This window comes from Dendrobates tinctorius, unplaced genomic scaffold (genome assembly GCF_039654945.1).
Source record: "Dendrobates tinctorius isolate UK_male_01 unplaced genomic scaffold, ASM3965494v1 ptg000029l, whole genome shotgun sequence".
In the NCBI taxonomy this organism is placed as follows: domain Eukaryota; kingdom Metazoa; phylum Chordata; class Amphibia; order Anura; family Dendrobatidae; genus Dendrobates; species Dendrobates tinctorius.
The window spans coordinates 19,770,019-19,792,341 of NW_027361697.1; the positions used below are offsets into that span (position 1 = coordinate 19,770,019).

At 44.8% G+C, this 22,323-nt stretch overlaps 1 protein-coding gene across 4 annotated transcripts in view; it reads right to left on the reverse strand.

The window, feature by feature from the left end:
• Positions 1-22,323, reverse strand: part of FNBP1L (formin binding protein 1 like) — a 159,831-nt gene that overhangs the window by 15,842 nt on the left and 121,666 nt on the right. For 2 of the 4 annotated variants that reach the window (XM_073571423.1, XM_073571422.1), the window contains exons 8-10: positions 20,688-20,834; positions 11,753-11,956; positions 3,680-3,733 (exon numbers count right to left, since the gene is read on the reverse strand). In XM_073571423.1, coding sequence (XP_073427524.1) covers positions 3,680-3,733; positions 11,753-11,956; positions 20,688-20,834 — 405 coding nt within the window. The remainder of the gene's footprint in view (positions 1-3,679; positions 3,734-11,752; positions 11,957-20,687; positions 20,835-22,323) is intronic. The other 2 variants (XM_073571424.1, XM_073571425.1) reach the window with 2 other exon arrangements.

The window sequence follows — 22,323 nt, forward strand, 5'->3', positions numbered from 1 at the left end:
GGCGGTTGGGTCCAATGGCGGTTGCCTCCCTTCTTTCTTGCAATGCCATGCTCTTTCTTGTTTGATGCATACTATGACATAGGACGTGTCATTCACACGAAGCAACATATGTCGAGGGCAAAGTACTGCAGTGCGCTGGGAAAGGTCAAGGAGTGTTGGCGCATGCATACTGCAGTACTTTACCCTGGTCAGGGCAGAGAATTAAACCTGCACGGGAGCGCGATGCTGGGGAACACTGTTCATGCGAATGATGTAGGATGTGTCATCCACACGAACCAAGAAGGAGGACGGCATCGAAAGAAGGGAGGCACCGGACCAAAGACCATCAACGCCCATCGGACCCAATCGCCCCATAGGCGAGTATTATGAAAGGTCTTTTTCTTGTCTTGCAGGCCAGAGGTGGGGCATATATACAGCATTTTAGAATGCTGTATATCAGGGCTGAAAGGTACTGGCCTTATCTCATATAGGAGAAACCTGGTGACAGGATGCCTCTAAGAAGCATAAAAAGCCAAGTAAAAGACTAATACAGTTCAATTCACAGTTTTGGCTGTCAAGGGAAGTGTTCACCAAAGTTAAAGAAGCACTCCTCCTCCCTACAAAGATTTGATCTTCTTAATATATTACAACCATCATATTATATAGCACTGTGTACTTACAATTTCTCATTTTCCTTTTCTACCCAGCTAATTCCTCTCTTTTCCATTAGATCTATGACATCACATGGTTATAAACAAACTAGCTCAATCTTTCTAAAGGGCCCTTTACACATAGCGATATCGCTAAAGCGTCGCCGATTTTGTGATGCAGCAGCGATATCGCTACATGTGATACTCACCTCCGACCCGGCTCCCACCTGGCTATCGCTGATCGCGCAAGATCGGCCTGGTCCATTTCTCGTCGTCGGCTTCCTGCTGGCGCCCACGAGCGAACCATGGAGGGGGCGGAAGATGTCACCCCCGCCGTGTCTGACAGGTGAGTACGACCGTCGACCGCTGCTGCATCGCTAGTGAGATCTGCCTGTTTGGCAGCTCACTAGCGACCTTTTAGCGATGCACCAGCGATCCTGACCGGGTTGTATCGTGGTCGGGATCGCTAAATGTAACGGGGCCTTAAGCTCTATTTAGAAACATGAGGTCAATATTCTCTGTAGGAGTCATCAGACACTGCAAAGTCCCTGATGGGGGAAGGAAGAGTGAGCAGCAGGGTCAGGAGTTGAAGAGGGGAATGATTCATGCAGGGAAGAGAGACATCTCTTTTCATTGTTCTATGTAGAAACAGGAAGAATCAGCTGGGTAGAAAGGCAAAATGAGCAATTGTAAGTACACAGTGCTATCTAATATGATGACTGCAATATATTAAGAGGATACAATTTTGATGGGAGGAAGTGGAGTGATTCTTTAGAGCACTCTTCCTAAAAGAGGCGTTTCACACTATCAGCAAAAACTATGAGATTGAGCTATGGGCATCCCCCTTATCAGTCTATAAATCAGTCATGATGGAGAAGGAGGTTGCTCATTGAAACGAGCGGATGGTCAGCCCTCTTCCTACAAAATCACTTAGCGATACAAAAAACAATGCAGGAGTGGATTTACCAAAACCCAGGAAAGGGGCTGAAATTAAGACTTTATTGAAGCTTTGCTAATTCAAAATTTATTAGCAAGTTACAGTAATATTTTACTTTCTTCCTAGCTGGATAACCCCTTTTAAGCAATTCTAGCTACACTATTTATAACCAGTTCCTAAAGCAAGGCTAAAATATCACAAAACCAGATTATTCTAGGAGAATTACATTCAGAAAAAGTTTTTCAGCTTGCTCCTAATTCAGGAGATTCAAAGGGCAGAGATTTAATATCTGGCAAATAATTAGTTACTCTTTAATATATGAATTAATAACAGAGCTACGAAACTTTTTTAAACCAAGTCTAAAGTAAGTTTGGCCTTTAAGAGGCTGGAAATGGAGCGTCTCCTGATTATGGACAAGCTGTAAATGAAGCTTTATACAATCCCAAAAACTGCAGCAACAATTAAAAACTATTCTACTGGAAGACCATGACTAATAACGATACCACCAAGCGGGAGAGGACACACTGCACGGAGAAATCTTGGGACATGTTAGAAGATTAAAATTGTGTAAATCATACAGATTTATTTGGTACATCATTACAAAGGTCTATAAAAAAAAAAATAAATGGGAAAAAAAAAAAAAAAAAAAAAAAAAAAAAAAAAATCGGGAAAGCAAGCAAGATTCACACAAATGGACAAGCCAAATCAGAATCTCAATTTGCAGACACGGTGTTTCGAGCTGTTGGCTCTCGTCAGTGCAAAGTATGAGATCTGATTTGGCAAGGTGAGAGGCTCTGGACTAGGGTCTAAGAAGTAAGGTTTCTCCTTGCGGAGAGTGACATGCCAGCTGTGGCTTGTCAAGGTAAGGAGACTTATTCGCCGTGCAATGCTCCTCTGGGAAAATAATATGCAAATTGCCTCTTCAGAAAGAAAGAGGACTTTTACTCTACAGCGCCACCTATTGGTAGTAGCGATCCTACAAGTCACAATCAACCCTTTAACGAGTCTTGTAGTATGACTTAGGATACAAGCCAAATCAGAATCTCAATTTGCAGACACGGTGTTTCGAGCTGTTGGCTCTCGTCAGTGCAAAGTATGAGATCTGATTTGGCAAGGTGAGAGGCTCTGGACTAGGGTCTAAGAAGTAAGGTTTCTCCTTGCGGAGAGTGACATGCCAGCTGTGGCTTGTCAAGGTAAGGAGACTTATTCGCCGTGCAATGCTCCTCTGGGAAAATAATATGCAAATTGCCTCTTCAGAAAGAAAGAGGACTTTTACTCTACAGCGCCACCTATTGGTAGTAGCGATCCTACAAGTCGAATAAGTCTCCTTACCTTGACAAGCCACAGCTGGCATGTCACTCTCCGCAAGGAGAAACCTTACTTCTTAGACCCTAGTCCAGAGCCTCTCACCTTGCCAAATCAGATCTCATACTTTGCACTGACGAGAGCCAACAGCTCGAAACACCGTGTCTGCAAATTGAGATTCTGATTTGGCTTGTATCCTAAGTCATACTACAAGACTCGTTAAAGGGTTGATTGTGACTTGTAGGATCGCTACTACCAATAGGTGGCGCTGTAGAGTAAAAGTCCTCTTTCTTTCTGAAGAGGCAATTTGCATATTATTTTCCCAGAGGAGCATTGCACGGCGAATAAGTCTCCTTACCTTGACAAGCCACAGCTGGCATGTCACTCTCCGCAAGGAGAAACCTTACTTCTTAGACCCTAGTCCAGAGCCTCTCACCTTGCCAAATCAGATCTCATACTTTGCACTGACGAGAGCCAACAGCTCGAAACACCGTGTCTGCAAATTGAGATTCTGATTTGGCTTGTATCCTAAGTCATACTACAAGACTCGTTAAAGGGTTGATTGTGACTTGTAGGATCGCTACTACCAATAGGTGGCGCTGTAGAGTAAAAGTCCTCTTTCTTTCTGAAGAGGCAATTTGCACAAATGGACAGCACTGATCTAACAGAGGAGCGTTACTCAGGGCAGGAGGCACCAGGACTATCGGCTATGGAAAGAGATGGAGAATTCCTTACAGCACGTCAACCCCATGAGCCACAGAAGTCAGAAAACAAAGAACAGACAAAAGTACCAAGCGGTGACACTCACGTTGGCATGATGGGACACAGACCAGCACGCTTTGCTTACCATCCTTAATGACCACTGCACCGTTCCCCAGCAGCAGAAAGAAATGGCAAGTTACTGAAAAAGTAGTGCAGAATTTTGTTCCAATATTGTGAAAAAATATTGCTGGATACCTTCCCTTTACAATCCAGGAGAAAATGTAAAATGTGAGAACATTAAAACAATCCATCCTGGCAGCCGACGTACGTTTCCATATTAATGCTGCACTCTAATAATACGGGACATCACACTATTGTTCACAGCAGTCACATATAGCTGGTGGGACGATGTTCACACAGACTGAGTTTTTTGATGCGGTCTTTGGCTTGGATCCATTTCAATATCCCTTGAAATACTCTTCCTATTTAATTGGGAAATCCATTTTTGCTGATCATTCAGCAAGTTTCCAACCCAAATGAAAAGAAGTGACACATGTCACCACTTTGATGCAGATTCCACACTAAAAAAACCCCAAAAAAACCCAAAAAAAACAAACCTCAAAACCGCATCAAAAACTGCATCAGGACTGAAATCCTCGTCAAAATCCAGTTTTTTTTATTCCCAGGGGATTTCTCTTGATAACTAATCAGATTTTTATACTCCTACCCAAAAAAATTCAAAAGTTTAATCACACTTTTCGAAAAGTTTTTATTGGTCTGCGTGCAGAGGTCCCTCTTGGCAGGAAAAACGCAGCGGCAAAATAGTGCCTTATCCCGCATTTTATTTTTTACTTATGCTTTTGGTACAGATTTTTCCCCTTTCATTAGTATGGGTGAAATCTGCAGCAAAAACACCAAAATAATTGACACACTACGGAATTAAATCTGCAAGTCACAAATATGCAACGTGTGTGGGAGACTTCAGGATTCTCATTACTTTGCTGGCATCAGGAAACCCTTCAGGTTTTGTCACAAATCTGCACTGAAAAAAAAAAAACAAGAAAAAAAAAAAAAAACACACGCAACAGACTGTAAACAAAAGAAAACAATGGTTGTACATTTTAATTATGCAATAAACTGCTTGCATAGACGAGTACTATCTGACAATATCCATCTACGAAGATGGAAATAGCCCTTTAAAAGTAGGGAATTTATATTTAAAAAAAAAAGAACCCCCTTTAAAAATCCTGGTAAAAAGGGAAATAAAAATTATATTATAATATTAATATTACAAAAATTATACATTCACACACATTAAACCACACCAAAAATTGCACACCATGCACACTGCATGTCACTGGATAGAGTGCAGGCAAAGATTAGAGCAGGGGTCCCCAACCTGTAGCTCGGGGGCCACAGGTGGCTCGCGATCTCATGAATTGTGGCTCGCGGCTGTCTGCCAGCTTGCTGCATTAGCTCCAGGTCTAGCAAACAGGTATGAGGTCCGGCACAGAAGAGCAGATCTGGATGCACATCTACTGGTCTTAGGGGTTTAGAGATAACTTAAGGCTGGTGTGCTGGAGACAGCATGATACTACCTGTCAGAGGAGGTGCTTGAAGCTGGATACGAAAGTGTGGTAGGAGTGCTTGATGAGAGAAAGCTGAAGGGGGGATTGTGGGAACCCTTGGATCTTGGTATACTGCTTCTGTGGAAAAGCTTTGGCTCTCATTATGCCCATAATAGGGGCTTTGGTTGCCACTACTGTGAGGGGGTGTGGGAGCCGAATGTGGCTCGCGACCATCTCTCAAAGCTGGATGTGGCTCTCAAGGTTAGAAAGGTTGGGGACCACTGGATTAGAGCAATGATATCTAGGTAGACAGGTGACACACCATCCATGGGTGACAGAGGACAGGCAATCACTATGAGAACAGGCAGTGTTACAGGAATCTCTTGTTCACACACCCAAATGTAGGAAAACCCTCTATCTGTGCTCACAGCTAGAATCAGGAACCTGGCTGAACAGATGAATAATTATTATTTTCTCCTTTATCATTTGTGTTCTTGTAGAATTAGGACTTTAGTTATGTTCACATTAGCGCTTGAGGCTCCAAACGTTACAGCACGGCACACGCAGGGTTACACCACACTCCGTATGGCACCGACGGACGGTACTAAGTCAATGAGATAATCACAGTGCCCGTGGTGTCTGCTGTACAACAAAACGGACACTACCGATGTGAAGCGGGCCCTTCTTATATTTGCCATAGCCCCACTTCCTAGAAGTGCACGGTATCATGGCCTGACCGCTACAAACGCCCTTTATATCCGCGGTATGGGAGGTCTTTACCTGGGTACATGATGTTGCAATGTGCACTGGCTATTCACCCTTACATTCCGTTTACTCTGTACCGTATGCCCTTATGTGCAGTTAGGCAGTGTGGTTACCTTGTGTTTTGCTGCTTTCACCCTGCGGTGTTGTCCTACTATGATTCTGTCTATTACCTTGCTTGTTACTCTATTTATATATTTTTACTGATTAAATAAAGATGAACTTTTATTCCATTCACCTGTTTACTCCGGTTTCTCCTTGCATGCACTGTATCATGGGTGTAGGGGAGTATCCCCATCCCAAATGATGGCAAATATCTTTGTGATCGGTAGGGATCTTACCAGAAGCGCCACAGTGCAGGAAGCCACAGCAATGAATAAGGCCAGCAGCTTCTTTAGTCTCGTGGTCATTGAGGAGGGTGGTTAGAGCCCGCACAATCATAAGGCAATGGCACATACCGCCATGAGGTAGGAATACCTCTTTAATGACCCTGTAAGATTGATCCATTCTAACAAGTTCAATCTAATCATGATGGATCTTATGATCTTTCACATTTCCTATATATATATATATTTTTTTTAATGCCAAGATTGACACTAACAAACTACAAAAAAAACAAACCAATCCTCCAGAGACCTGCGTGGAACATGCGCAATCCATCAGATCAGCTCGGGTACATGCAAACGCCATTACAGGACTCTCTGCACAGCAAACTTCGCACAACTTACCGATCTTCTCAGGCCTCTACAAGAAGCCGCCCTCTGCCTGCAAACCTCCACCTCACCCGCTAACACCCTGTCTGACAGAGCGTAATGAGGACCACCGGATCCACATACTCCAGGTGGTGACCATGACGGAGAACCAGTCTGATGTCAGGATACAAAAATGAATGGATAAGTGACACCCCTGGGCCTGTAGCTATAGGAGCCTGCAACACCGACTTCAGTACACGCCAGTAGCAATCTTATAGTAACTAGTGTGCTCTTAACATAAGGGGAATGTGGTCATAGGGGAGAAACAGGTTTACTACTAATGCATTAATCACATATGTCCTAAACATGTGAGCCTGCCGCCAGCGCCAATAACGGGCAGACTCCTGATGAAGAGGGAGTCATATACTGCATAGAATCTTACCGTTTAGGACTATGGCTGCATGTTAGGCGGGGTTCGGCCCTATTTTGGGCTGCTAACACGTCTATTTTTTACTTTTTAAGTGTTTTTTTTTTTTTTTTGCGGTGTTTCAATAAAAACTTGATGGTGATCCCTGTGTATATGGCAAGTTTCTTTTTGTATTTGTCGGTTTTTCACATGCTACAAGCTGATCCCACTTACTGGGTGGTGCCCCCTTTACATATTTGTGTACCCCATACTGTAAAAATCCCACAGAATGACAGACCTCACTAAGCGATGGCATCCTGAGAGACAAAGCAACCAACGGTTAAAAAAACTGTAGGCACAGATTGTGGCTCCAGCGAGGAAAACGCCATATATCAGTACTGTGTAGAAGCTGAAGAGATCATTATTGGTCATTTATCAGATTGGAAGTCAAAACCTCACGTTTTGGACTGTATCGCCCATTTCATTTTTCCACAATTAAAACCAGATGGTGATACATGTTTATTTTATTTTCAAAAATGTCCTAAATCTTCTCTTCCAACTTATTCTCTGCAGAGGATTATAGGAGTCGCCATATTGTTCTAACGGTGCTAAGAGCACGAGATTTACAATTTTCATATGGCTAATAAGAATAACTGTCTGGAGACATCACTGACTTCTATGGGAGTTTTTTAGGCATATTCTGAAATCTGAACAAAAGGTCATCGCATCGAGAACTGTGATCATCACCTATTGTGACAGTGGCTCCTGTGTTACTTGTCATTGTATTTCTGCCTGTAAGGATAATGAAACTGCTGAAAAGTGATCTCCACCACAAAACTGTAAATGTCAGGCTATTAGGCTGGTTTATGTGAAAACGGCGAGATTTCATGATATGTTTTTTTCCAACATAGGTCAACAAATGTGAAAAAAAAATATTCCTAAAAAAAAAAAATCTTTAAAATTTAGCATTAGAGGGGGGTGAATGACTGTAGACATCCTTAGAGTCCATGTATTTAGAGAATTTTCCTGATGTCCTCCAATGAAATGGCTTCTAGTTTCAGACAAGCAGAGACACCGTACACGGCACAGTACAGGTAGTATTAGGTTTTTTCTTCTATTTTGTATATTTACTGCTAGAAAGTGCAAGATCAGTTCAGCCATGGTTCCGCTTATTGCAAAACATTAATGGTAAAAACTTGTAGAAGTTTCTACATTCCGTTTGCCTTACCCTGAAAGTTTGCATTTTCAGAAAAAGTTATTTTTTTTTCCAGAATCACATGACTTGTGATGATCGGGAGACAGTAAGCATCATATGATTGAGTTGGGGGTGAAAAGCATCTTTAACCAATGATTTATTTCTACAAGGTCACCATGTAACGGATTTGTATTATCTAAAAACTTTCAAATCAACGATTAAGCATCTAAATAATGGAAGAATTTAAAAAGGACCCAGTCCGACTTCTGCGGCCCACCTCTCGCGTTGTGGAGGGCTGGGAGGTTCTGCACACCGATGACTACTCTCCTTCATCACTGATACAATATACTGCACCATGTAGATGTGGGCCAGCGACAGTGAGCTGCACCCTGCCCCAATATTCGGGGTCAGCCTCTTAATAAAGCAATGACTTTACGGTAACTCCCATCATCCTGGGCTGTTAATGCAGAACTGTTATCTGGGACCAGGCAGCATAAATAGGAAAAAAATAAATGCTCAGCACTTCACAAAATCTCCTCGCTTCCTAAAATACGACAGACTGTGGTCACAATCCACTTCTGCTTTTGCTATAAATATTCTCCAACTTTCTAAACCCCGAGTAACTTTGATAGCTGCATGAAATTTAACTTTCCATCCTCGACCAAATGTGAATGAAAAGGCAGAAAAAAGGGAAGGAATATTAGAATTCTGTCTCTGCTTCCTTTATTCTCTCACAAGACAAACAGAAAAAAAAAAAGCTGCCGCGTGTTTATTTAATGCTGGTAATCCTCCTGAAATCACAACCCCGGAGCACAGGTTATAACAGCATATTGCGAAATTCCTCTGTCTCCTGGTTACAACTTGGCGCGATTATTCCTCATAGGGTCGACCTTATAGACATGGTAAGAGCGTGAACAGGTCTTCTGTAAAAGGAACATGTCCAAAATGCCACAGGCCGATAGAACTGTCCCAAAAAACAAACAGTTTTGTAGAGAAAGCGTGATATTTTTCTTTCCAGCCGGCGGCAGCTCCTTCTCCCGCAGAGACGTGCGAGGAAACCGGCTGTCTGGGATCAAAAGCAGCTAAAATGTGATTCAAGGCAATCGCTACTAAGCAACTGTGCCCGATCAATGAAAATCTAGTGAAGTGGTGGGAAAAGCTCTCCGCAGGATTTACAATGCTCGCATGCAGATGGCCGCTCAGATCTTTTCCCGTGTATTCATGATCTGAATAAGGTATTGTCTCAGTGCAATATCCTGGCATAAGCCCATTCATTACACCACAAATATTTATTTCTGATTGCTATACAATACATCCAACGTAAAAAAAAAAAAAAAAAAAAAAAAGATATATTTCAAACCCATACCCTCATACCCAGGACTTTAGGGTACCATGAAAAATAAGATTTAGGCTGGGTTCACACGTAGCGGAACTCTCGCGGAAATTACCGCGAGAATTCCGGAATTCCATTACGCGGGAAAATCGCATTTTAAATTCCTGCGATTCTCCCGCGGAAAAACTAGCATTTTGCAAGCGCATTTAGCTTGCAGAATTGCTAGAGTTTTCCAAGCGATCTGTAGCATCGCTTGGAGAACTGATTGACAGGTTGATCACACTCGTCAAACATAGTGTTTGACAAGTGTGACTAACTTTTTACTACTGAGGCTGCCTATGCAGCATCAATAGTAAAAGATAGGATGTAAATAATAATAATAATAAAAAAATATTGTTATTCTCACCTTCCAACGTCCCGCACAGCCTTCCCGCCTCTCTCCACACTCCCGGTCCCAGTAATCCTTTGCGACAACTACCGCGATGACGTCCGTTCTCGCGGGATCGCGAGACTTCGCGATCCCGCTGTGCGAATGATCGCGAGACTTCGCGATCCCGCGAGAACGGAAGTCAACGCTTGCAAAGGCTTACTGGGACCGGGAGCGTGGAGAGAGGCAGGAAGGCTGTGCGGGACGCTGGAAGGTGAGAATAACAATATTTTTTATTTTAAATTCTATTTTTTACAGGGATATGGTACCCAAAGCCCGGAGGACAGTCTCCTCCAGACAGTGGGTACCATCTTCAAATGTTCTGCTTACTTTTCGCATGGTGTGCACAGCCACATGTAGAAAGTAAGCAGAACAATGCATTCCTATGGGTGCGGGATCGCCGCGATTCCACGAAATTAATGAGCATGCTGCGTTATTTACTGCGAAGCGATTCATTAGCACAGCATTGCGGAATCCCATAGGAATGCATGGGATGCTTATTTTTCGCGGTTAAAACTGCCGTGGAAACGCGAAAAAAACACCACGTGTGAACTCAGCCTTAAAAGGACACTGTGGGTAAATATTTTCTCAATGGAAAAATTCTCATTCTCTGGAGAAAATTAGGGAGCAACCTACCAGCACCTCTTCAAAACAGTCCAATTTTTTTTTTTTTTTACTATGTGATCTGCAAGGATAGTACCAGCTCTACATACGGTAACTACAGTCTTGCATAATTCTACAGTTGGTGTCTTTTAAGGGCAGATGTTTTTACTGCCTCATATATCCTATGGGTAATAGTAAAGCAATATGATTCAATTTTACTGCACGCAGTAAAATGAGATGCTTTCTTGGACATGTCTGTTGTGTTGAGTGTTTGGCCTCTAGGTGGCAGCACTTCTGATTTTTAGGAGTTCAGGCAGAAAGTATATATTCAAGCCACACACCTACCCTTACATATAAGGCTGGGGTCACACTGTTTTAGGCAGTCGGTTAACGCCGCCATTGAGCCCCATTGTCGGGCACATCGTGCTAGCGGGTATAGCATAACGCCATCGCGTGAGCAGCCCGCTATGCGTTGAACAGGCTGCTAAAACGTTATGTGAATCTAGCCTAACAATGGAGTTTCCTGTGATTTGTAGACAAATGAAAGCAATCCATGCCACAAATCTCCTCCAGGTACAGCTGCTGAAAAGCCACTTCCTAAGGCTAAACCTACATGGCGACTCGGCGCCACTGTTACATCGTGGTGCTATACTATACAGCCCAAATAAGCAAGTCTCAAAAAAGCCAGCCAAATCAGATTTTTTAGTGACTTTCTTGTCATTCTAGAGTAGGTGTCACATCTCAACATGACCCCATTCACTTCTGCGGCACCTGTCGTGGCCAATGTAGCGGCGTAGCTCTAGCCCAAATTCTGCAATGGATTTCGGCTCCATCATTGTAAAAAATTGGTATGGTTTCCTTACTTCAGCCACTAATTGGCAAACTATTAGCAATTAATTTGTAGTAATGCCGCAGGTTACCACGAGAACAGACATCCTCACAAGTGTGCTACATACATGGAGAGAGCCCAGAGAAATGCAGAAAGACGGCATGGCACGGATGGAATAGAATGGGGCGAGTATAAGCCTGGCCCTTCTGAGCAGGGCGCTCGCCACAGGAGCTTTCCACTACGGCAAATAAAGGAGGTCCCTGAAGCTGGGAACAGCCCTGAGTTTTATTTCTTGGTCATATGGACACGGAGGGTCTAGAGACAAAGCCTTTGTGATGAAAGAATAATCACAGACCGTTCTCACCTTAGGTTTCTTCCCAAAGAGCCACAGCTTGCCCTTAGCTTTTCCCATTGTTATTTTGGGGTCGATTCTTACTACTTCTGGCTTTGGGGTACTTATTGTTCCATCCGAAACCGTTCGGTAAATATGCTGACTGTAGTCCTCGAAAGGGAAATCTCCAGGGGGTTCAAATCCAGATTTAAAGCAATCCACCACTATCTGAGAGTCCTAAAGGTAGAAAAGGAAGGAGAAGAAATAGTATCTCAGACTGTAGTGTACGCTATCGGCGAGATCACATGTTCCACAGCTCAAATCATAACTAAATACTACTAAAATATATATACATACACATTACACACACACACACACACACACACACACACACACAGTACATACACAGTATATACATATTACATACACATTACACACACACAGTATATACATATTACACACACACACAGTATATACATATTACACACACACAGTATACAGTGTACATATTACACACACAAAATATACTGTGAGGCAGTGACCCCTGTTACAGCTAGGGGGCGCTGTATGTTCTCCCCAGGATATGAACAGCGGCGTATTGAGGATATGGGAATGCATTGCGGTCACAGGTGTAGCTGGGATTGCAATGAGGAAGCAGTGACTGATGTCACAGGTAGGGGTCGCTGTGTGTTCTCCCCAGGATGTGCATGGAGGCTTATGAAGGCCATAGGTGTGCATGGCAGTCACGGGCACAGCTGTGAATGCAGTGCAGACTGATAATAAAAGTGTTAAGGGGGTTTTACACATAGCGATATCGCTAGCAATATCGCTAAAGCATCACCGATTTGGTGACGCAGCAGCGATATCGCTATGTGTGATACTTACCTCCGACCGGCTCCCCCGCTGTCTGTCGTTGATCGCGCGAGATCGGCCGGCTCCATTTCTCGTCGGGCGCTTCCTGCGGCACCGACGAGCGTCGCGTGGACGCGGGCGGGAGGACGTCAGGATCGCCGCGTCTGAAAAGTAAGTAACGACCGCTGTATTGCTGCTGCATCGCTGTGAGGTCTGCCTGTGTGGCAGCTCACTAGCGACCATTTATCGATGCACCAGCGATCCTGACCGGGTCGTATCGTTGTCGGGATCGCTGGTGCATCGCTAAATGTAGAGGTGCCTTTAGTCTTGGACATGTTAGTGTCCAAGACAGATGAATGGAAAACCTGCTATGGATTGTGTGTTTTGAAACTGACTGCAGTATGTCAGTGGGGCAGTCTATTTCATTTCCGGTCCGGGTATTCCATGTGGCTGAAAGCCACAGGTTTCTGTGATAAAAACCCTGCAGGAAAGGGTTAGTGAGGTGAGGGCTTAGTGAGTCTCAGGTGGGTCAGGGCCAGAGAGAGGCCTGGCAACCCACAGTGTACACAGAGATGCAAGTTGTCCACGGTGACTGGTTTCACATGTGGACAGTCCTGTACCCGGAGGTGGATGTCCTGTGCTCGAAAGAAGACTAGCGTGTGTAACGATTGCAAAACAGGTGGCTATGGTGCCCGGCTGTGACCCGGGGGATATCCTGGACTGTGTACGGCTGTGTAAGTAAAGAGAATGTGATGCAGCGGTGCAAGACACCCACGGGAACTAGTCAGAGGACTAGCGTGTGTAGTGCCTGCAACATGTAATGCTGTGTGAATACAGTCTTGGATACGGAGCATAGATACCCATGGGAACTAGTCATAGGAAGACTGGCAAGTTTAGGGTCTGTAAAATGAACGTTGCCGTATAATATATATTCTGCAAATGGTGAAATGGATACTAGTTATATGCACTGAAGTTATATGCACTTGTGTGGATTGGACTTTTAATGCCTCGAGAAAATACATTAGAGACTTTTGTGTTTTAATTTTGTGGGTCACTGCATACGGTGCTACAGCCGACTTAAAATACACATTGCACACACACAGTATATATACACACACACACACACAGTATATACATACATATTACACACACTATATAGACATCACACACACAGAATACACACACAGTATATACATATTACACACACTATATAGACATCACACACACAGAATACACACACAGTATATACATATTATACACACTATATAGATATCACACACACAGTATACACACATTACACACACACAGTATACACATTACACACACAAATCAGAACTAGAGCAACAACAATTTAATCATATCTACAGTGGGGAAAAAAAAGTATTTAGTCAGTCAGCAATAGTGCAAGTTCCACCACTTAAAAAGATGAGAGGCGTCTGTAATTTACATCATAGGTAGACCTCAACTATGGGAGACAAACTGAGAAAAAAAAAATCCAGAAAATCACATTGTCTGTTTGTTTTTCATTTTATTTGCATATTATGGTGGAAAATAAGTATTTGGTCAGAAACAAGCAATCAAGATTTCTGGCTCTCACAGACCTGTAACTTCTTCTTTAAGAGTCTCCTCTTTCCTCCACTCATTACCTGTAGTAATGGCACCTGTTTAAACTTGTTATCAGTATAAAAAGACACCTGTGCACACCCTCAAACAGTCTGACTCCAAACTCCACTATGGTGAAGACCAAAGAGCTGTCAAAGGACACCAGAAACAAAATTGTAGCCCTGCACCAGGCTGGGAAGACTGAATCTGCAATAGCCAACCAGCTTGGAGTGAAGAAATCAACTGTGTGAGCAATAATTAGAAAATGGAAGACATACAAGACCACTGATAATCTCCCTCGATCTGGTGCTCCACGCAAAATCCCACCCCGTGGGGTCAGAATGATCACAAGAACGGTGAGCAAAAATCCCAGAACCACGCGGGGGGACCTAGTGAATGAACTGCAGAGAGCTGGGACCAATGTAACAAGGCCTACCATAAGTAACACACTACGCCACCATGGACTCAGATCCTGCAGTGCCAGACGTGTCCCACTGCTTAAGCCTGTACATGTCCGGGCCCGTCTGAAGTTTGCTAGAGAGCATTTGGATGATCCAGAGGAGTTTTGGGAGAATGTCCTATGGTCTGATGAAACCAAACTGGAACTGTTTGGTAGAAACACAACTTGTCGTGTTTGGAGGAAAAAGAATACTGAGTTGCATCCATCAAACACCATACCTACTGTAAAGCATGGTGGTGGAAACATCATGCTTTGGGGCTGTTTCTCTGCAAAGGGGCCAGGACGACTGATCCGGGTACATGAAAGAATGAATGGGGCCATGTATCGTGAGATTTTGAGTGCAAACCTCCTTCCATCAGCAAGGGCATTGAAGATGAAACGTGGCTGGGTCTTTCAACATGACAATGATCCAAAGCACACCGCCAGGGCAACGAAGGAGTGGCTTCGTAAGAAGCATTTCAAGGTCCTGGAGTGGCCTAGCCAGTCTCCAGATCTCAACCCTATAGAAAACCTTTGGAGGGAGTTGAAAGTCCGTGTTGCCAAGCGAAAAGCCAAAAACATCACTGCTCTAGAGGAGATCTGCATGGAGGAATGGGCCAACATACCAACAACAGTGTGTGGCAACCTTGTGAAGACTTACAGAAAACGTTTGACCTCTGTCATTGCCAACAAAGGATATATCACAAAGTATTGAGATGAAATTTTGTTTCTGACCAAATACTTATTTTCCACCATAATATGCAAATAAAATGAAAAAAAAACAGACAATGTGATTTTCTGGATTTTTTTTTCTCAGTTTGTCTCCCATAGTTGAGGTCTACCTATGATGTAAATTACAGACACCTCTCATCTTTTTAAGTGGTGGAACTTGCACTATTGCTGACTGACTAAATACTTTTTTTCCCCACTGTATGTGACAGTGTTTAAAGGGAATCTTTCACTTTATCTGAGAGCAACATAATGTAGTAACAGAGACCCTGCTTCCAGCATTGTGTCACTCATTGTACTGCTTGCTGTAGTTTTGATAAAAAACGGAGATTAGACCTACCGGTAATGTTATTTCCAGGAGTCCATCCTGACAGCACCATGGGGTTGTCCTTTCATCCTTACAGGGACAGCAAATGCACGAGAGGTTAAAGGTCCCCTCCCACCTCCACACCCCAGTGATTTTTCCAAGTACCACACTAGTATGAATGCAATTAATATTTATTGAGATTTTAGTACAAGCATAGTAACACAAATACAAATCAGGAGGGAGCTACCAGTGCTGTCAGGATGGACTCCTGGAAATAACATTACCGGTAGGTTTAATCTCCGCTTTCCAGTACGTCCTATCCTGACAGCACCATAGGGAATACCAAAGTAGGAATTCGCTTAGGGTGGGACTACAGCTTGTAACACCTTACGACCAAAGGTCGTCTGACTGGCTGTTAACGTGTCCAATTTGTAATGTCTACAGAAAGTGTTTAGCGTAGACCAGGTGGCGGCCCTGCATATCTGCTCTACTGAGTCCCCCGCCCTCTCTGCCCATGATGTTGTCATTGCCCTGGTGGAATGAGCTCTAAGCCCCTCTGATATAGGTAACCCCTTTGCTTCGTACACAGAGGCGATGACTGATGTTATCCATCTTGCTAGGGTGTGTGTAGATGCGCCTCTACCCCTATTTTTACCCCCGTACTGGACAAACAATTTTGTGTCCTGTCGTCACTCTTGCGTGACCTCTAGGTAGTGTGTGACTGCTCGTCTGACGTCCAATGAGTGAAAGTGTTTTTCTTTATCATTTTTCTGAGATGGGCAGAATGAGGGTAGGATTATCTCCTGGTTTAAGTTCTGGGGAGATACTACCTTAGGGAGGAAACCTGGGTTTAGTCTCAGTATTATGCGGTCCTCAAAGATCTGTATGTAGGGATTCTGGAATGACAGGGCCCTGATTTCTCCCAGCCGCTTGGCTGAGGTGACGGCTACCAGAAAGACGTTTTTTTTGTGAGCCATGTGATGTCTATTTCGGATATTGGCTCGTAAGTAAGTACCAGATTTAGGACGCACGGGGGAACTGTTTTCCTTAATGTGGGTCTTAATCTCTGGATGGCTTTTGTGAACCGCGCTATCCATGGATGAGAGGCTAAGGAGACATTAAAGAAAGTACTTAGAGCTACTATCTGGACTTTTAACATGCTTGGAGTTAGGCCCTTACTAAATCCTGCCTGCAGGAAGTCAAGGATCTGAGGGATATTCGGGCGAGACGGAGTCTATGGGGGTACTACCACTTTCTGAGCAGAACTTCCACCAAATTTTCCGATATATAGTCCTCTTAACGGGTTTACAGCTAGCTTGCAACGTTGCGATCACCTGGTCGGAGAGGCCACTGGATTTTAAGATGTCCCTCTCAGGATCCATGCTGCCAACTGAAGGTTCTCCGGATGTGGGGGCAGAACTGGGCCCTGGGACAGGAGATCCTCTGCCATTGGCAAGTGGAGTGGTCCCTCCAGAGCCATTTTCTTCAGGAGAAGTAACCAACTTCGCTTGGGCCAGAATGGTATGATTAGCATCACCCATGCCCGGTCTTCCTGGATCTTCCTGAAGACTCTCGGAATCATAGCGATAGGGGGAAAACCGTACAGCAGTTCCGTTCGCCAACTCTGGCTTAGGGCGTCGACTCCTTCTGGATGGTCTGCTGGGTTGAGGGAGTATAAACTCCTTAGTTTGGCGCCCTTCCTTTAGTGCCCACTCGGTGGCTCGGACTTCCTGTCTGCTTAGATAGTCGGCTATGCTGTTTCGGGAGCCTTCTAGGTGTACTGCTGACAAGGAGCGAACATTGTTTTCTGCCCAGGTGAGGATGCGGGCTGCTAGGTCCTGCAGTTTCCTGTGTCTTGGGCCCCCCTGATGCCGTAAGAAGGCTACTGTAGTCATGTTGTCTGACATTATCTTTATGTGTTGATCCTGTAGCTCTGCGCTGCTTCGTTTTAGCGTCTCCCACACTGCTCGAAGCTCTCTGTAATTTGAGGACTGCGCGCTGACATTCACAGGCCATGTTCCCTGCAGGCACCTTCCTTCCAGATGGGCTCCCCATCCTTCTCTGCTGGCGTCCGTCCGTGATGATCGTTACGGATGGTGATAGGATCCAAGGCACCCCCTGGCTGATATTTCTGTGACTGATCCACCATTTTAGCGATGCTTTCAAGGCTGGGGACGGCCGAATCTTCTTGTCCAGGGAGGACTGCCGTCTGTCCCATTTTGTTAGGATCTCCCTTTGTATGCCTCTTGTGTGGGCCTGGCACCACCTTACACAGGGTATACATGCGGTCAGGGTACCCAGGATCTTCATAGCAGTCCTGATGAATATCTGATCCCGCCATAGCTGACGAACCTTGTCCCTGATGGGTTTCTTTTTCTCCTCCGGTAGAAGCGAGATTATTTTCCTGGAATCCAATATGACTCCCAGGAATTTCTTCTGGGTACTGGGCTGCAGGTCCAACTTCTGCTGTTCAGGATCCAACCTAGGCTTTCGAGTGTGGTTATTACCGAGACTGGTTGCTGCTTTAACTCCTCCGTTGACTGGGATATTACCAGGAAGTAGTCTAGGTATGGCACGATGATTATGTCGTTCTGCCTCAAGTGTGCCACCATCTTGGCGACCAGCTTCGTAAATACTCGAGGTGCTGAAGCCAAGCCGAAGGGAAGAGCCTGAAACTGAAAGTGGTAGTACCTTGCTTCCTTTTTTTTAGTGCAAAGCGCAGGAACTTCTGAGAGTGAGGGTGGATGGGAACGTGGTAAAACGCCCTTTTTAGATCTATTGTACACATAGCGGCGTTCCGGTCTATCAGCGGGGTGGTGGTCTTTAGAGATTCCATTCGGAATCTCTTGTATCGGATCCACTGATTTAGTGGCTTTAGGTTTATGATGGTGCGACTCTCCCCCTATGGTTTTTTTACGGTGAAGAGAGTTGAATAGTGGCCCTGCCCTCTTTCCTTTTCTGGGACCGCAACTACTACCCCTGATTTTAGCAGGTCTTTTATGTCTGCCCAAATAGGATCTATAAGGGTCCTGGACCGAGGATTTGTTACGACGAACCGTGCTGGGGGGGGTTCTGTGAATTCGAGGGTATAGCCCTGGGAGATCGTATTGAGTATCCACCGGTTTTGCGAGATGAGCTCCCATTCCCCCGCGAAGTGTCTGCGGCGACCCCCTACAGGTATGGCGTCATTGTCTCCTGCTCCCGGAGCTTTGTCTGGAGCGAGACGCGGGAGCCCTACTTTTCCCCCTTTTTGTGTAATCCCAGCGAGGAGATTTTCCCTTTCCTCTATATTCCTGTCTCTGGATGGATCGGGGTCTCTGAAAGGGAAATTATTTTTTTGGTTTTTCCTCTGGAAGACCTTTTTTGTCATCCGAGGGATTCTCCAGGATTTTATCTAAGGCTGGCCCAAATACCTTCCCACCTGAGAAGGGTATGGCACACAACTTATTTTTAGACTGATAGTCCCCTGACCAGGTCTTCATCCAAATGGCTCGCTGAGCCGCATTGGACAATGAATTATTCCTGGCCGCGAACCGTACGGATTCGGCAGAGGCGTCCGCCAAGAATCCGGTTGCGATTTTTAACAAGGGAAGGCCTTCTAAGCTATCGCCTCTAGGGGTCTTATCTTTTAGTTGTTGTTCTAGGTGGTCGATCCATAGGTGCATGGACCTGGCGACCGATGCGGCTAGGTTTGTCTTCATATCCGCCGCAGAGGCCTCCCAAGCCCTTTTCAGGAGCACATCGGCCTTCTTGTCCATGGGTTCTTTGAGGCTGGAGGAATCTTCGAAGGGAAATGAAGTCTTCTTTGACACCCTGGCCACTGGGGTGTCGATTTTAGGCACCTCATCCCAAGTGTTGATGTCCTCCTGGCTAAACGGTAGTCTAAGTTTAAGGTCTCGAGGTATGACTAGTCGTTTCTCGGCGTCCTCCCATTCCTCCAGAATCATCGAATGGATATGGTCGTTAACTGGAAAGACCTGACGGATCCTTGCTCTCAGGCCTCCGAACATTTCGTCCTGGATGGATCTGGTCTTTGGGGCCTCCTCGATCTGCATGGTGCTTCTCACGGCGCTGAGAAGCTCGTCCGTGTTGTCCTGGTCGCCCCCCTCCCCGGTTTTATCTTACCTTGTCTCTGATGCTGAGCCGTCTGTCTGCCGCGTCTCGTGCTGATGCGCCTGTCATGGCGCCGCCGGAAGTTGTCATCAGGCGCCCGGAAGTGACGTGGCCGCCGACACCTCCCGAGTCTCTGGCTGATGCAGCGGGAGCCGAGAGCCCCGCTGAGGGGAAGCGGCTCTGAGTCCCGGAGCAGCGCTCCACGGGACACCTGGCGGAGAACCCCCCCTTAGAGGGGTGCCGCCCCGGGCCATCCGGCTGGAGGATCTAGCGTTTGGACCCCGCTCTTCCCGGTAAGCTTCTCTGGATGCCGCCCTTCTGCGGCACTCTCGTGCCTGTCCTTACAGGGACAGGAAAAACACTGGGGTGTGGAGGTGGGAGGGGACCTTTAACCTCTCGTGCATTTCCTGTCCCTGTAAGGATGAAAGGACAACCCCCATGGTGCTGTCAGGATAGGACATCCTGGAAATCATTGTTTTGTAAGAGATTATCTCTAAAGGACTAGAAAACCTGCTGCCAGGAAGTCCTCCATATTCATGAGCTCTGTATAACCCCCTCTACCCCACTGACTGGCAACTTTCTGTGTACACTTTGCATAGGCAGAAAGCTGCAAACCAGTGGTGTGGGTGGGAATATACAGAGCTCAGCATTCAGAGAACTGCTAGACATACAGCAGATTAAACTGATTTTATCCTGCAGCAAGCAGTGCAATTAGCGATACATCATTGGAATCAGGGTCTCTGCCCCTACAATATGCTGCTTCCAAATGGGTGAGCTCAAAACTGGTGACAAATTCCCTTTAAAGTAGGAGAATGACGAGTGCATAACCACGTGAATACTACTCAAAGTGATTAAATGCTCAGACAGCAAGAACTGAGGACTGTTTAAACCAAAAACCATAAAGGAAAAATAAATGCTATCCTCACCCTACGCTCGTCCACAGACTTGGCTGCCTGCACCATTCCTTCTAAGCATTTTGAGATAATTGGGATAACTTTTCGCTCTGCATCAGCAAAACCTTTATAGCACTCGCTCAGCTTCGTAGTCCTCCTCTCATCCATTTCCTGAAGGTGCTGTAAAAAGGGAATAAAAGGCAAATCAAATATTAAAAGGGGGTACAAGTTAAAACCATTGATATAACATGTACTGTAATATAGATTCCTCAATGTCGGTAGCTCTACGGCATACCTCTAGATGACTTTACGAAAGGAGGAATGGAACCGGTTACAGGAGACTTACTAGTCCTCTCCTCGTAATTACATAACTCCCAACAAATATTTTAAGATGTCCATTTAAGCAAAAAAAAAGGGAGGGGGGGGTGGGGGCAATTATGGGTACACACAGTCATGGTGGTCAGTCACAGTGTTGGCACCCTTGAAATTGTTGCATAAAAAAGTATTTTCCCAGAAAATTATTGTTATACAATCATTGAAGGCGCCTTCTGCCAACAGCAATTTTAAGATCTCTCCATAGGTGTTCGATGGGATTTAGTTCCAGACTCTGCTGGCCACTTCAGAACTCTCCAATGCTTTGCAGACCCATAGCCTAGGATGCAAACCCTGCTTTCTGACACTGGGCAACTCATTTCGACCCAAAATCTTGACAACCAGTTCCAAAGGCAGCAAAACAATCCCAAAATATCTTTGAACCTCCACCATATTTGACTGTAGGTAAAGTGTTCTTATCTATGTAGGCCTCATTCCGTTTTAGGTAAACTGAAGAATGATGTGCTTTACCAAAAAGTTTTATCTTAGTTCATCTTTCCACAAGAGGCTTTCCCAAAAGGATTTTGGTTTATTTTGTAGCATTGTATGTAGCATCCGTGTCAGCAGTGGGGTCCTCCTGTGTTTCCTGCCATAGTGTTTCCTTTTATTCAAATGTAGACAGACAGTTCGCGCTGACACTGATGCACCCTGAGCCAACAGGAATTTCTTTGGAACTTGATTGGGTATTCTTATCCACCAATCGGACTATCCTGCAAAGCAACCTTGTATCAATTTTTCTCTGCTACGGTGCCATGGGTTGTACATTTTCGATTATGTTGCGCCCCATGGAAAAAGGAACATCAAGATCTCTGGAGATGGACTTGTAACCTTGAGTTTGTTGGTATTTTTTTGTAACACATTTAGTTTTCAAGTACTTAGACAGTTCTCTTTTTCTGTTGCCCTTGCTTAGAGTGGAGCATACAGACAATACAAAGATTGATCCAATGTCTCCCTTTTAATCTGGTTTCAGGTTTAATTTTCATATTGGCCAACCCCGTTACTTGCCACAGGTGAGTTTGAACGAGCATCACATGCTTGAACAAAAGTTGTCTAAACACAACTTTGAAAACGTGCCAACAATTTTGTACGGACCATTTTGGGGGTTGTGTGTGAAATGATGTACAATTTGCCTTTTTTTCCTGTGGAAATAAACATGTGTAAAACAAAACGTGTAATTGCAATAATTTTCTGGAAGATATACTTCATTTTCTGGGACAATTTCAAGGGTGCCACTGCCAACACTTTCGGACATGACTGTACATCAGCAAATATGTGAACATAAAAGATTTCAATTTGG